Source organism: Thermobia domestica, chromosome 1 (genome assembly GCF_964235325.1).
Source record: "Thermobia domestica chromosome 1, izTheDome1.hap1.1, whole genome shotgun sequence".
NCBI classification, from domain to species: Eukaryota; Metazoa; Arthropoda; class Insecta; order Zygentoma; family Lepismatidae; genus Thermobia; species Thermobia domestica.
In genome coordinates, this window is record NC_137454.1 from 48,372,764 (window position 1) to 48,390,081 (window position 17,318).

General features: G+C 35.9%; 1 protein-coding gene across 1 annotated transcript in view; it reads right to left on the bottom strand.

The window, feature by feature from the left end:
* Window positions 1-6,193: 6,193 nt before the first annotated feature.
* The window catches only part of morgue (modifier of rpr and grim, ubiquitously expressed), a 54,700-nt gene continuing 43,575 nt past the window's right edge, over window positions 6,194-17,318 (bottom strand). The window contains exon 8 of the mRNA XM_081757186.1: window positions 6,194-16,132. Within this exon, the coding sequence (XP_081613312.1) occupies window positions 16,016-16,132 (117 nt within the window). The 3' untranslated portion in view covers window positions 6,194-16,015. The remainder of the gene's footprint in view (window positions 16,133-17,318) is intronic.

The following is a 17,318-nucleotide window of genomic DNA, read 5'->3' on the forward strand; positions in this document are numbered from 1 at the left end:
AGGCAAGAGTTGTCATGATTCTTGTCTGGTGCCGGATTGTCTTGGAATGTATTTCCTGTCTCGTTCTCTAGAAGAGAGAAATTTCTGTCTTGTGGACAAAACTAAATACAACTGCGCTAATACTTAACGCAGCTAAGAGGTTTCGAATCTTGTCCACAATGCTAGCCACTGGGCTAAAATGCTAGGCTGACTTATTTTCGTGTTTTACTAATAAAAATTTAGTTATATTAGGCCTGCCGGGAAAATATCCGACCATTGTCCCGGAAAACCAAGTACAATCATCTGACGTTTTCTTAGTTCTAGTCCTCTTCAAACTAGTTTCCAGGCACCGAGTTCGGTTAACCTTTCTACTGCTACAAACAGGTTGAAACCAGTCATTGAGATCTGTTATGACAGAAGCCGTCGCTTTGCATTAATTTTTTTTTTTTTTTTTTTTTTCAGGTGCGAAAGCGAGCTTCTTTCTGATATCTTTTGATTTTTGAGCAGAGGCACAAGTCTCACCAAACTATACCCGGAAAGTTAGGGAGCATGAGGAAACATCGAAATATTGTGCTGTGGGGGAAAGGACAACCACATGAGCTGCATGAATGAAATTATTATCCTGGTGCCAGTGGCGTATACTGGTTTGATAGTTTGGGCTACCACTAACCTTTATAACAAACATACATTATTATTATTATTAATAATAATAATAACAACAACAACAATAATAATAATAATAATAATAATAATAATAATAATAATAATAATAATAATAATAATAATAATAATAATAATAATAATAATAGCTCTCCCTCTTTGGAGTAATCATGTGGTTCGAATTCCACGTTAATCAATAGGTCCCGTCTCATATAGCCTCGCTGCTGAAAGAGACGTTAAACTCAAAATCAACTCAACTCATTGGAGTAATGAGTAATTGGTAGTTGGGCCTAGTTCCTCTTCAGGCCTATGCCTTTTCTGCTGGTCTAATCGCTAGAGCCCGTGCCTGTGCCTGGACAATTTTCGGTGGGAGAGTGTTGAATGCTTTACAATGGTTTAGATTCTACCTTAGCATGTCGGTCCATGTCACATGTAGCCTCGGTGCTGCAAGGGAACACATCTATCGAACATACAAACAAATAACAGAAATAATAATAATAGAGAAGGAAAAATGAGAAAGGAAAATTGAAATGAAATTTTCCAGTTTTACGTCCCACGCGTATGCCAGTTAGGCTAAAGGAGGCGGTGATAATGAGAAATGAAGAAAGAGGTAGAAAACGGAAGAGCCCCGAGAAAATCCACGCACATGGTTTTTGTCCACCACAAAATTCACTTGGCGTGAGCGGTGATCGAATCAGAAACCTCATACACCAGAAGTGAACGCTCTACCACTGAGCCACTGCGAGAGAAATAATACAGTTGAACTGTAAGATCAACTTTTCAAGCTATATCAATCATTTCCCTTTTAAACTGCAAAGGGCACTTCGTTACCTTGCTTGATTATTCATGTTATATATTTTAATATTAAATCTATATAATTAAGTTCTGTATATTAATTAATAAGTCAGGCCTGACACGTATTTATCTAGTACTATTTATTTAATAAGTATAGCGTAATATATAATCTTACTGTTATAATATGTAAATGTATGTAAATATCAATTAGTGTATTATTCCAATCATTTATATATGCCAAATTTTCTTTTAAGATTAAGATTCAGTTAGTTAGATCCAGTATTACTCTCGCTCCCACTTGGTTATAGATCTGGTAGAAAGGCTAGTTTTTCTTTCTTTCTTTTCTTTCTTTCTTTCTTTTTCTTTTTTTCTTTTCTTTTTCTTTCTTTTTTTTTTTTTTTTTTTTTTGGAAATTTTCTATCTTGCCTGCTTTTCCAGTAATTTTCCACTTCTGTAGAAGTTTCTAGAACCCTTCATTTTTTCTGTCCCCGGCAGAACATATAAAAAGGCGGATTATTATTATTATTTTTTTAATGGTTATTGCTGTTTCAGCTACGGAGGCCTGTAGAGTAGAGGTCTATGCTGGTGGCTGTTCAGTCCAAAGGGAATCAGCAAGTAAGATTTTTTCTGGGAGTTTGTCCTTTAGATTAGTTACTGGATGACCAGTGGATATGTTAGTCCGTGGCTTCCTGTCCCGCTAGGGAAAGTGATCTCTGGCTGTAACTTAGGTGAATTCCAGAGTTAGGATTAGGAATTAAAGAATAAAGTAGGAGTTTTGAGCTCTACGTCAGAGTAATGACTTAAATGGGCTCTAGTTAATGGTTGGAAGGAGTGAAAAGTACAGATGGTGATCAGAAAAATGGAAACACCTGAACGAAATTGCAACTTACCAGATTACTATGGTGTCGGGCTACCTTTCGCCTTATAGAGGTCGTGAATGGTAGCAAGTGGAATATTACACCATTCCTCGTGCAGGGCATCGGCCAGTTCTGTGAGAGAGGATGGAGGTGGAAATCGTCGCCGGAGTCGTGTTTCCAAGACGGACCACAGATGTTCAATTATGTTGAGATCTGGGGATTGGGCGGGCCAGGGGAGGTGTTGAACTTCATCCCGATGTTCCTCAAACCACGCTGCAGCAACACCAGCTGTGTGAATGGGTGCATTATCATCCTGGAAGATGGCGTCATTGTCCGGGAACAGCATCCGGACCATAGGATGCAAGTGGTCTCCTAAAATTGCGACATAATGGTTGGCAGTGATTCGTCCGCTAAGTGTGACCACAGGACCCAATGAAAACCATGATATGGCGGCCCACAGCATCACCGAGCCGCCGCCATGTTTCATAGTTGGGCGGAGACACTGCAGATCATAAGCTTATTTGGGCGTTCTCCACATATAAACACGACCCGTGGTTGGGAATAGGGTGAAGGATGACTCATCCGACCATATCACACGTTTCCAGTCCTCAACGGTCCAAGTTGCAAAGTCGTGGCACCATTTGCGGCGTGCGAAAGCGTTATGGTCCCTGATGAGCGGTTTGGCCCGTGCAACACGGCCCCGTAAGTTCATGTCATGTAATTCGCGGCGGACTGTGATTGTCGAAACAGGATGGGAGAGGTGCTGATTGAGTTCCTCCGTCACTTGCTCCGCAGTGGCACGACGGTTCTGCGTGACAATGCGCTTTAATACTCGGCGTGATCTGTCACTCATGATTTTCTTCCGCCCACTATTCCGCTTCCCCGATGTGGTTTTCCCGTGTGTTGTGTAGGCCGTCATCACCTTCGACACTGTCCCACGCGACACACCTAACACAGTAGCTACTGCCGTCACACTCACTCCACATAATCGCGCACCAACAATTTGCCTTCTTTGAAAATCTGAGGTCTCCCATTTTACACTACCTCTGTCTGCTGCAGCCACTGGACACTACTGTTCCACTGCGCCTGACGTAGTATGGAGACCAACCTAACACACCACCACCAGCGGTCCGGCGTTGCGGGCGCCACGACACCACTGTCAACCCATACATCTGACGTGTTGCCAACTACAGGTGTTTCCATTTTTCTGATCACCATCTGTAATTTGCTCTTGGGGTGACCCTAGGGAGAGAGTGAACCCAGGGCACTTAGGTTTTAAAAATCTTCAGGTGCTGGAGGTTTTTCCCCCATTAAAATTGAATCCAGGTTGCGGTTTGAGTTCGATCCCCGTACAGTCAGGCAATAGTGAGGCGTGGCTGTTGTTTTTGTTTTCACACTGCGACTTTCGTGTTTGAAAGTATTAGAGTGTGTGTTTACCTTTTAACCTAGAGTCTTCAATGGAAGACGTAATAATATAGCTGGGCCATGAGTGACGGCTGCTACTCCTAATTCCCTAAATTTACCTATCCTTTAAGATTTTAGATAGTTTCCCTTTCTGGATTTCTCAGTGTGTTGAGAGACCAAACCAGGTGTAGGCCAGACTGTTACTGTAGTGAAGTTAAACAGTATTTGAAAGCAAGGAATATGGACCTAGAGTAGAGAGAGTACTATTTTTCTATATTATCGCAGTTCCCAAAGAAATCTTAGAGAAGTCTTTTATTGTTTATTGTTAGTGATATTTAAATTAAACTCTGTGCTCCTTGAACTCGCATGATGAGTTCTTTGGGAAGCCGAGCAAAATATTAAAGAATTTTCTTTCAAGGGCGAAGTAACGTCCTTTGAACCTCGAAATTCTAGTCACTCACCTTACCCTAATTAGAAAAAATATTAAGTTTAATAAATCTAGTTATCCACCGTAAATCCCTTGAGTGGTTTAATTTTAACTCAATCGTATTTTGAACCTTTTACCTAGACAACAGCGAGCGGACGATTTATTTCTTAAGGAATTTATTTCTTTTGTTGTAAGGTAAAATTGGCAGACTCGATAGAGTGGGGTGACAAAGAATCTCGATTAGGTTTATAGTTTCATATAGATATAAAGTGATCAGATCCGAAACGATCTGAAGAGTGAGATTGAATTACATAAATATAAAACTTTTTAAATTTTTTTTTTACCTTACAAAACAAGTACAGATTTATTGAAAAAGTGTACAACTATATGTTGAGTTAGGATGTTTTGAGGAGGTCAAGACCTATTGGAGCCCCCGTAAGTGCGCCACTGTGTGCAAATTATAAAGAACACTGAAATAGGCGACTAGCAACAAAGGAGCCTCAGTCTGTAATAGTCTTCGCAACGTAGCGTAAATAATGAAACACGTAATTATAACTACACCAATTAAAACAAAATAGTGTAAAAAAATTGCGTTGCGTTGACGCAAACCGCTAAGGAGCGAGGTTCAAGATGTCCGAGACAATTTCCAGAGTCCCAATATGCGCCGTCATTCTCGTATAACTCCCCTTTACTTTCGCTCATTCCCAAGAAACCGATTACTCTAGAAGAAACTGATGTTAGCTGCTAGTCCTGTCATACGCTGCGGGTGGAGGTGGAGGGAATGCGCTCATAACTACACGATTGTTCTTGCAGTTGAGTAACTAGAGGAGGTTTCCTGCTGTGTTGCCAGATTGAAAAAATCTTAAGAAAGCGAGACAGAGTGCGTAAAAAAAGTCAGTGGATTTTTCTAAATTCACATATTTCGCAGAAACTTTTAACGTTCAAAGGAGATGCTAAAGTATAAAATTATCAATATGAATTAGTTTATATTATATTAACTTTATTTTGTAATATTCAATGGCTACCACCAGTAGGCCCGGTAACCCACAAAATACGCCACTGCCTGGTGCAGTCTTCGGGATTTTGAAGTCCACAGATCTGGTCATTTCGGGCAAAGTGTGTCACGTAGATGACAAGAAATGTCCTATGTATCTGTACGTCCTTCCTGTACGTATTACTTCAGGAATTGAAGAACACAATTAACATTGGTTTGTTTTTGATACGCATCTGGTAATCTCTCTGCATCTTCGTAAGCTTTGTCACCCTTAGTGAGGTCAGATGTATCCATGGAGTAAATTGTGACTTTATTCTCGTGTCCTATTCATACACACATGTCTTTATCACTTTAGCCGCGCCGAGATCACAGAGGAACACTCAACATAACTACTCCTGCACAACAGAAGATGCAAATGAAAGTAACGTCTTTTCAAAGTAACACATCTTCCATGACGCAAAATTTGGCCAACCAGTGTCATATAGTTTTCCCCAAAACAAAGATGGTCGGATACGTGCCTGTGGCGCAGGAGACTGAAGCTTGATTTCTATTTGAAGCTGATGTGGTTCAGATTCCAAGTTAGACTCTAGACACATGTCTCATATAACTCCAGATGCTGAAAGATACATACAACTTCAAAAATTAACCAACCAGGCTAAAACATTTTACGCTTACAGATATGTTCGTTTTCTCTACCATTTAACGTTTAAAAATAGTTTACGACTATATACACAGTCCCACGCTCCTGGTTTTTCTAAATTCTGTAGTGCTTGGGCAAAGAAAAATTAGCCCAAAAACTGAATTGAGAGAAAAAGACTTTTAAGGGTCTTTTTTAATCAATTATTATTAAAAATGGAGGATCCAATATTCTTAATCTGTACCTTTTCCACCATTTCGTCTTCGAAATATCTACGCAGTCATTGTTTTTGTTTACACTAGACTTTACAATACGCCTTTGATTCACACGTGTGTATAGGGAAAAAAATGACGAAACCACACATTTGACCATTCTTTATTACAAAGAATTACTTTAACAAGAAAAAAGGATTCATGAACAATAAAAATAAAAACTACCGATACCTTTTAGCTTTTATTTATAAATATCGATCACAATTGTTATACTGACATTGTTTTCAGTATTACAAATATTTTCGTAAACAAAAATAGAATTTTACTTTACACGTAACATCAATACAAATTATTTGACAATTTATTTCTTCTATCTCGAAGCTATTAAAAAATAATATAATAAGACAGTTTTCCACTACGATCAACAATCGTGTTTAAATTTGCACAACATACAGTACATGAAACTTAACTCTTCACCATCTGATAATGTTAAGTGGTCCATACAAAATGAATCCAAGACCACTGATCATATGCTATTCACATGTTTCTTCACGCTTAATCTTATGTTTGCATGAAAGAACGGTTCTTCAAGTTGAAGTTATCTGTTGTCTACGTTTATTCAGGTATTACTGTCTTATTATCTTTTTGAGATTCTTCCTTCAGATAAAATTTATACTAAGAGAAATTCTAAGTAAAATTCACGAAATGTTTGATTTGTTCTAACACACAACGTGAAAACACGATTTTGACGCAAAACTATTTTTATCAAACACAAGGACCCAAAGTACAGTAAATCGAAAGATATACCTGCAACTTGTTTCTTTCAAAGCCGTTCTACGGTGGAGAAAGAAATTAGGTGAATTTCTGATTTAATTAAAAACAACACAAGGCTCTGCATTACCTGTTTTTAACACAGTGCGGCAACTAGGAAACGAGAGTGATAATTTTTGCTGCGAAGTTAATTTTGGAACAGAAGTTTTTCATAGCGATGGATCTTGCATGTGACGTTGGGAAACTGTGCAGAACTTTTCAGTTGGGCCAGTTGCAAGTGGCGCGTGAAGCGGCTAAATGCGTACTGGTATTGTAAACTGACATAGTTTCAATAAAGGAACGAAGAGTGAGTATCGAATTCTGTGCGTGTTTAATGACAACTCAAACGAAAACAATTAAGATGTTGTAAAAGGTTTATGAAGACCATTGCTTTTCTCGTTGTTATGGTTTTGAGTGTCGTAAGGCGTTTAGTGCTAGCAGAGAGTCTGTCGAAAATGATGAGCACTCAGCTCCACACAGGTTATCAGAACAACTGAAATGTTAAGACAGTTCGGAATAGCATTTTGAATGACCAAATTCCAAGTCTTAAAGTAACATCAAACCTCATGTTGGTGGAAAGGAGATTTTGCCACATAATAACAAAGACATGGAAACCGTGTGCATGTCTTGTGCCCTATTCCTTAACGAAGGAACGGATTCGAGAGGCACTCAACGCAGTGGTTGTTCGTGAGTTTTTTATTCAAGAAAAGCGTACTGCGCACTGGGTTCCGCATACAACTCGTTTTTAAACTGTACATCTGAAATATATTCTTAAACGGAAGTGATTTCCTTCAAACTTGGTTTTGATTCGTTACTGAAACATCAGCTGAGATTTCACTTTCGGAAAAACTGTTTGGCAATATGTACTTTATATTAAAAAAAAAAAAAAAAAAAAAAAAACTCCACTGCAGTGTCACAAATTTTAAATACTCATGACGCATTTTGAACAGAACAGAAACACGACTGAAACTTCTGTAACCCGAAATCATTGCATCCAACCAATTATTATTTTCAAAGGAACAAAGGGAGATAATTTTGTTGGAATTAATTCTTCAAAAATAACAGATCTTCCTTACCTCAATACGGAAATACTAATAACCGAGTTACGGTATGTTACACTTATACTGTAAGTCCATGTTAGCACGATGATTTTTGGTGTTACAGATGTAAAATTAAATGCGCCTTTCTCGTTGGACTTATTTTCCAGTATAGTATCTATTTGCTCTAAGAGTATATCAAAAGCAATTCGGGAGATTCCAATCTAAAGATGGTATTCTTATACGAACTTCAATCATTACATACTCTTTAAAAATTACTCAATATTAGGGATGTTTCCTGCAATCATTTCGAAATGATCTAAGAACAATAAACAATTTCGTAACGTAGATTCCTTATCACTTACAAAATATTATTTCTTCAAGTGATACTTGCTTATACTCTTATAGTTCGTATGTTCAACTATATGAAAAATGTATTTCTTTTGCAAAAGAACTTTGCACACATCTACAACAGAATGTACACGCCACCAAGTTTCATACGGATAACAACATTGAGACGTCTGAAGTGGTAAAACACACATGAGGTGTATAGAGTTCTTAATTCGAAAGCCTGTTAGAAAGAAATCTTTGCGTAGACCGAGAAACTAGTACAAGCGTAACATACAGTAATATCTCGGAGAGGTGGTAACAACCTTAAATGAACTGGTCTGACACTGAAAAGAATCCAAGAGAGAGATGTTTTTGCGTCTATAAACCTTCGATTTGTTTTCGACTTTCAACTGTTATCTACTATCGTAAGAAAGTTCTTTAATCATACCCGAATTTAGTCGGATGTATTTTAAAAAATCAGCATCAACTATATCACAAAGTTCTTTTAATTATAACAACATTTAAAAGAGAACTATCAGAGATTTTTTGAAAGTAAACGATCCGTGGCCAGAATTAAAAGCAAAGACGGAAGTAATTAATATTGGGTTCTGCAAAACTCAAATATTCCGCTCTCGATTTTTCTCTTCATTTTCAGACTGCTTTAACTGGCGGTGCACATCAGCAGCAAGTCTACATCATCATCTCACTGATATTTGTGTGTTACGTTAGTGGTTCTTTCTTTCTTAATATTACGTGAGGTTTTATATCTTTAGATGCAGACCTCATCTTAGTAACCTAAATCACTGAATTTTGTTATAATTGTTTTGTAATGTAATGTAAAAACTTATAAAAATGACGGATAATGATGAAGGATGATGGATAGATATCCTCCCCTACATTATTCTTTCATTGCAAACAAGGAAAACTATGCAACACAATAACAATTTAGAAATAAACTAAGAAATAAATTGTTTCCTCTTGCACAAATAGCCTAGTTATGGAAGGACTATTTGGATAGTGTATATATTTTATGTAATCCAAAAGCTTCATATATTTTATACAATTTTCACACCGGTGGCACTAGAGCAGTTAATTTCCAACTGGACGATGTAAGGCGTAGGGGTGTGGTTTTACAATGAGGAAAGCAAGATAAGCAGTGACGTACACGAGCTAGTGTTGGCAGTCCCCTCTCACTGAGAAGGCTAGAACCAAACTGTGACGTCACAGATCACTGAGTTGGAAACAAATGACTGCACTACGGTAACAACCAAATTCAGTCATTCTGCGGCTATGCCCTGAAAAATCACAATGTATGACCGTGTTCTCATTGGTGATTTTGTAATTACGGCTCACGCTCATTATACACAATGGTTCTCGCCCTCACTATTTTCCAATAAAGCTCACGTTTGCTTCGACTTGCATTTGATAGAACTCAGGTTCGCTATTTTCAATAATACTCGCGCTTACTGAGGATAATTATTTAAAGAACTGAATGAGTAAAATTGTCTTCATTTGCATTAATAACACGAACACTTCTTCAATGGCGTTAGCTGGAAAAACAGATGACCAAAAAAAAACAATCTTTGATGTTTGAAATGAAATCTTTTAGGTTTACGACCCACGATTATGTCGGCTAAGCTAAAGGAGAAGGTGATGATGAGAAATTAATAAGATGGTGAAAAGAAGAAAGTGGATGGGAACGGAAGAACTTCGAGAAAACCCACGCACATGGTGTTCGTCCGCCACAAAGTTAACTTGTGTGAGCGGGAATCAAACCAAGGACCCCATGCACTAGAGGTGAACACACTATCACTGAGCCACCGTGGCCCTTCTTTGATGTTTGATGAGAATACCATATTATATACAATTATCTAGATAGCTGTAAATTGAATTCCTTTTCACGCTGAGATCTTTGCTGCTAAGTACATATTGTAGAACTACGCACCGAAAAAGTACAAGTCCATCTTACTTTTGTTCGTTCATTTTTCATTTACTTCCTATGCTACTTTTCAAATACTGTCAGATAGAAAAAAAAAAAAAAAATTCTCGTAAACGGACCACGATTCGATGTTGATTTTCTTGAAAGTAAAACTGCAAAAAGGGTATTTCGTTCGAATATGAACTGTACTATCTACACGCTACAACGATAGCTGTGACGTATATAAGAGCAGAAACTTTTCAGTTACTGAAAATTATTTAAAATAAAAAGAAAGAAAAAAAAACCGTCCCACAAACCTTTCAGTGACAAAAATGTTCAGTTTCAACTTAAAATTACCCTGGCTGGAATGACGATTAGAAATACGATAAACAGACTACAGTTATAATTGGTATCTATTAAAAGTGTCCTAATTATATGGAAGTAATTTAAGAACTATTTTTTTAATAGTAGAAAAACCAATCTCGTTATTCCTTACAGACAAAAACTAGTTAGCTCCAAGTATTCTGCATCTTTCTTTATATATGTATTGGGGATGGAAAAAAAATTTCCGGAATCTGAAAAATTTATTTTCCAGAGCCGGAAACTTCACTTTCTGGAATTTTTCCGAATGTTTTCCAATTTTACTCTCCGGATTCCGGAACGTAAAAATTCCGGAATTGGCTATCCCTAATATGTACGTGTGTAGGGAACGGAAGAGGAGGGGCATTTACAGACAAGACTCAAAGGAAAATTAATGATACAGTTTCTTAGAAAAGTACCTTTTCTATCACAAAGTCTACCGTTAAAATGTGATTCTGACCCTTAATTACCATAAGACGGATAACAAATTCAAAATCACACTATTGTACATTCAAAAAGAACTTTCTTTTTCTTTTAAGAAACTTTTTCCCTTCTTAGAACCACAAACATGAATATCCAGATTGATAAGTAAAAATAAATAAAAAAAATTAACTAAAAAAAAACTCAATACAATAATTTTCAAATGTTCCCACTCGAAGTTTTTCCAGCTATTGTTCATTTTTATTTGCAATGAATTTCATTTCAATATTTCCTTTCTCATCATTTTATTGCTATTAATTTTACGTATATCAATCTTCTTTCTCCATATTTGAAGAAAGACGTACCACTGGTTGATGAAATTATCTTGAAAAATAATTCTACCTTATACGGCGAAACCATTCCTGTCCGGCTCAAACCTCTTGACGTTTGGCTAAAGCCAATGGCGCGTAAGAGCGACGTTGTCAGATTTCATTTCCTTTCGTGTACAAGAATAATGTGAAACGTTTCTTTTGTGAAACACAGATGGAAGAACGAAGTAAACTTTTGAACCGACAAGGTGAAAGAATAAACACTGGTTTAGATTGACCTGTGTATAAAGAAATAATCTTACAATAAAATAACGAACCACTGTGTGTACAATCATGCTCTTCTCCTGTAATTATTTAGAAATAGTTTTCTTTTTTCCTAAACATACACTAACATTATGTGAACAAAGACGTTTTTGAATGCAAATAATGTTTATCTCAAGCATCGACTATTAGACAACCTCGGGTAACTTTCATTGGATATTGTAAAAATGAGGCAACGCCTTAAACGTCAAAAGGTTTGAACCAGACAGTAACTACAACAATTTAAAGAGTGAAAAATGAGCAACTGGACCGAGATTTGAATCGGGGTCTCTGGTTAATTATGCCGATGCCTTTACCACTATGCTACCCTGAACAGTTATACATTCTATCATTCTTCAACCTCACAGATCACATGGGTTGTATCACAATTCCTGAAAGACTCAGTGTCTACATTACAAAACTGATTAAACACCCAAAATTCTCTCTAGTTGCACGATAAGATGTATGACTGTTCGGGAAGCGTAGTGGTTAACGCGTCTGATTGGATGGCCGGAGACCCGAATTCGAATCTCAACCCAGTTGTGCATTTTTCACTCTTTGTATACCATTAAATTCGCATCTATAGAGGAACGGTCCTTTGCTTCCTCCATTTATCAAATACCATGTATTTACTTGCTGTTCGCACTGTTGCATACTAAACTTTGTTTATTATACACACAATTTTTGTTTTCTATTACTCATTTACTTATTTTTACGAATTACTAGGAAACCATGAAAAATAATTATATCTCGTGTAATGAAATTTCTGGCACTGACAAACTTTTCGAATTTTTCCTATATAATATTCTCGTACTATAAATTTCACTATTGTGGAATCAAGTATGCTGTAACTAAGGATCTAGTTAGTATGTTGTAACTAACTATTTTTGATCTTACATTTTTTAAACTTGAATTATCTACGAAAAACGACAAAGGAGATGGAGGAAATTTATTTTGTCAATCTGTACGTGGACAACTAGAGGTGTATTTCTCTCCTTATATCTCAGCAAAAGTCCTGTAAATGTTCAACTCAATACGTCGTTGTTCAATTACAATCCACACATCCTATTTATTGTTGGTGTCCTTTGAACAATATCAACAGAACCTTCATACCAGATCATGACGTCTAACGACAGAAATTGACGCATGTAAATAATAATAATTAGTTAAACAATCACTTGCTGTAATATTTCTAAACGGTTTTGTCAGATTCTCCTGCCATGATCGGTATATTGGAATTTTTCACTGGAAAATTATCTTTTATTTCAAACAGAAAAGTCACTACTTAATATCTATTGGAAATAACTGTCTTGAGTTTAGTCACACTAAAAATTGTGGCATCACGAAGTAAAAAAGAATTGATTTATTTTTAAAAATATTTATTTCATAAGAATAACGAATAAACTAAATCATGAACAAATTGTGAACAATAAACAAGATATTTGCTGAAGAATATCGTATTTGTTTCTCATTTGATCAAACATTCGAAGGTTTAAATGTATGAGAATATATTATAATATTCAGTAAGTCTGAAGTCAAGGAAATTTCAAGATTTATCAGTGGAAATCTCTGTATCAGTATTTTCGCCCAGTATGCTTCTACCAACGGTATGTTTCTTGCTTCTCACTAAATGATTGTTCATCTTCGATACAATATTGATCTGGTATAAAATGAACCTACATTTTAGCGGTACAGACCGGAGGAAACTGTATAGAAAAATCAATTATTTGGAACGATTTTAACATTTGTGTGATACAGTAGCGATAGAACCAGAAAAGACGGGTTAACATAGTTAGGAGTCATTGGGACCCTGCATATGAGAAATTTAACTTGGTCTACGGGTCCTAACAAGAAAACTTTAGCAGAACAAAAAAATGTATTGAGAAGCAGCACGGCTACAAAGTAAACATTACAGCCAAATTTTACTAATTTCATACAAGTTATCAGAGCGAAAAACAGCTATTCATAAATTATCTCACTGAGTACAAAAAACACTGAAATAATTTCGGACGCACGGCAGAACTAACGAAAAGGCACCACCAAATAGTAGTCAGAGTACGCAACGATACAAACAACTTTCGACAGCAAGTGATCCTACACTACAGTCGGACACAGGCATAGTTATACCTACTGAAATAAAAGCAATAGGAGATGAAACTTTTTAAGAAGAACGACTGGTTATATCAGGATATAGATCTATTGGGCAATGTAAGTAGATCAGCAAGCAGAAGTGAGAAACCAAGAATAAACATACTTAAATCGGACTTCGAGGCAAGCTATCTATTTACAAGGAACTGGGACTTCATTGCTGTTATTGTAAAATAATCACGACTCCTTAAAATTATATGGGCGCATGAGAGGATGATTTAAATTAACAGAAAATTGGCTAGTTATCAATGAATTCTCCCTTAGGAAGCCTAAATATTTTTTATACGTTTCAGAACGACAAGCTAGTTCTGTCTTCAGTGGCAAGGTAACAAGGTGTAAAACAAAGGATACATACTCGTATCACTATATAAATATAACGTAAAGAATTGATCTTGAAATGTCACGCGAAGAGCGAAAGAGTGAATTGAATCGAAGGAAGCGCGATGTCTATGTTAACGCCACTATTGCCCGATTTAAAATATGCATCAAAGGTAGGTAACCAAATTCTATCAATGTTGCCTATATCCAGATGTAAAGCAGGTTTATATTTATGAATTAAGAATGAGAAATTTTGAATGAGAATAAAGAATGAGGAATTCATTGAGTAACTTATCATGAGGAATTTATTCATAAATATAAACCTGTTTTAAATTTGGACACTGGCAACATTGACAGAATTTGGTTACCTACCTTTAATGAACGTTTCGAATCTGGCAATAGAGGCATAACATAGATATTGCGCTTCCTTCGATTCAGTTCACTCTTTCGCGTTTTGCTACATTACATTTATATAGTGATACGAGTATGTATCCTGTGTTTTACACCTTTTATCTCCTTGTTACCTTGCCACTGAAGATGGTACTAGATGCGACTGGATAGATACGTCGTTCCGAAAAGTATCAAAAATATTTTGGCTTCCCACGGGAGGATTCATTGGTATGTAGCCAATTTTCTGTTCATCAGGATTCCTGTTCTTCAAAAACTCTTGATGTGGAGTACGGTTTCCTGCAAAAACTTCTCTTCTTTGATACTCACAAAGTGGAACACAGCTTTGTAATAAACTACACACTTTTGCTGTGAATTTCACTTTGACAAGATTTTTGAATCAACTAATGATGACTAAAAAATACGCTGACTTAATATGTTAAAGACTATGAATATTGGCAATTTGACAACAAATCAGTGTGCTGTAATTATTGAAGTGTACTCAATTTCAAAAGCTTTTGAACAACAACCACCCTGATTATTAAGTTGTAACCTCATCCTTCAATTCTATGCATACAAAAATGTATAACTATAATATATATGTTACCATGGACAGTGGTCCGTAGTGTATATCACTGTCTTTGATGGTCAGATATGCCTATTTATGTTATTTAGTTCGGACCAAACATGAATATCTATGCTTTTTACAGTTAGTTTAGAACATCAAAGGTAAGCCATTGTGAATGAGTGTATATTCGTTTAAAAAGAAGATATTCTGTAAAAATTAAGAAGGTAAATATTAAAAGTATTTTCGAAAAATAAATAAATTCCCATATATATCGTATTCTGTGTTATGTCATTTTGAACAGTTAGTTAGTAAATTACGTTTAAATAATTCTTTATTATACAAAACGAACTTAAGATATATAAATAACGAAATGAGAACTGAACACGAACGTTATAAATGCAAGGTTGCATTTCATTTTAAAAGATTTCAATCTAGGGCACTTCAATGTAGGGCAGGTGAAAATCCTACAAAAATTAAAGCAAAACGCAGCAAGTGATAAGTTTAACTAATTAAAATCACATAATTGAAAAAACTAAAATAAATATTTAGTTCAAGACACAAGTTTGTAAGATTCATTGAAATATCGTAATCATAAAGGAGGTATACAAATATTTCGATTTCTCAATGAAGGCACGAATTTTAACATTAGCGCTCATTGTTAAATATCGTACTTCTTACTTTATCACCGTCCGTCACCACCGTTCTTACTTTGGTAATCATATACATCAAGTTGTATCTTCATTCTCCAAATCTGTGTTATATAGCAGAACAGGTACATTTTTTTAAAATCATTTATTATTATTTACCATACCTAACGTACCATTACAACAAAAAACGAGTTCCACTTCTTCGCTGTTATTCAAAAATTCGGTGACTTACACAAAGTCTCTCCAAATTCGCTATGACCTTGAAAATAGGTAGACACATACCTACTTTCTATATACGACCCGCGTATATCTTTTCGGGCAGTAACTATTCATAATCGATTCTGTATTTCACTACGAATACATTTCAAGTTCAACTATGCACTGAGTATAGCTGATAAGTTCACTTTTATCTCATACTGGAATGGTGAGCACAAAACGTAAACAAGATGGCACTTTAATTGCCGTAGGAACACTGCCATCACAAGGGAATCAATGCGTCATGCATTGCATACTTCCATGTCCAAGCGCGCGCAATATTGTCGAAGGTTTTTCGATCCTCGAGGTACAATTTTCCAATGTCAGGTTCCATACACACCTACAAATGAAAGAAAATATATAAGATGAATTTGTTGTCACGTGTTACTAAAATATAGAAATACATTTTATAACGCTGTGAACTCGTACCAAGAAATGCCTGCGCTATGTATAAATCGCCTTTTTTATATATAGGTTTATTTCTAATAGATTTAAATTGAATTTTTCATCACAAAAATTTAGAATAAAAGGGTTATACAATTTAAAAAAAAATATACTGTTACAAACTATTACAGGAAATCCTCTTAAACATATAAATGGTGTAAAAACCACAAAACAAAAATATTTCTTTAATTGTACACTCATGTCCAAAATGACTGTCGCATATCTATATAACTGTCTTCTTGTAAGAATATAATTTGATAATGATTTTGCAGGGTACTTTTAATACTATGTGTATAATCGGGAAATGTATATTTGCGGTAAATTTCATAGGAAAGAATTATAAATACGAAAATTAGAATGAGTAAAACAAAATGTTGCTAAATAGACAATAAAGTTTTATTTTCGTTTTATTGTTCTTATTTACTGCTCTTTTGACATGAAATTTGCCACATAAATGTCTTTGCCGATTATACACATACTAACATTATAAGAAATACCGGGGCGTGGGAGACCCGGGTTCGATTCCCGGCGGGAGCTCATGTGGTTCGGATTCCACGTTAATCAGTAGGTCCACGTCTCATATAGCCTCGCTGCTGAAAGAGACGCTAAACTAAAAATCAATCAATCAATCAAGAAATACCGGGCGAATTCGTTATCAAATTATATTCGTACATATTTATAGACATGCGACAATAATTTTGTACATGAGTGTACATGACAAATGAAATCTTTCAATTTTACATTCCACAGCTATGGTCTGTAAGAAAAAGCAAATGGGTGATTAATGGAAGTCGATGTTTATGAAAGGAATTGATCGAAAAAAATATGGAAGAAAACGAGAACACACCAAGAAAACCCACGGTTATGATGCTGTCTACCACAAATCCATGGTCTGGGATTGAATCAGAAACACCTTGCACCAGAGGTGATCGCTTAACCACTGAGCCACTATGTTCCCATTCTTCAATACATAAGATCGTAATATCGCAAGCCAATGCTAGACTCGAATTATACAGTATTTCCATCTGTACATGCGAAGTACAATTTACTAAATTTCCTTCGTTAGTTTAAAGAATCTGAAT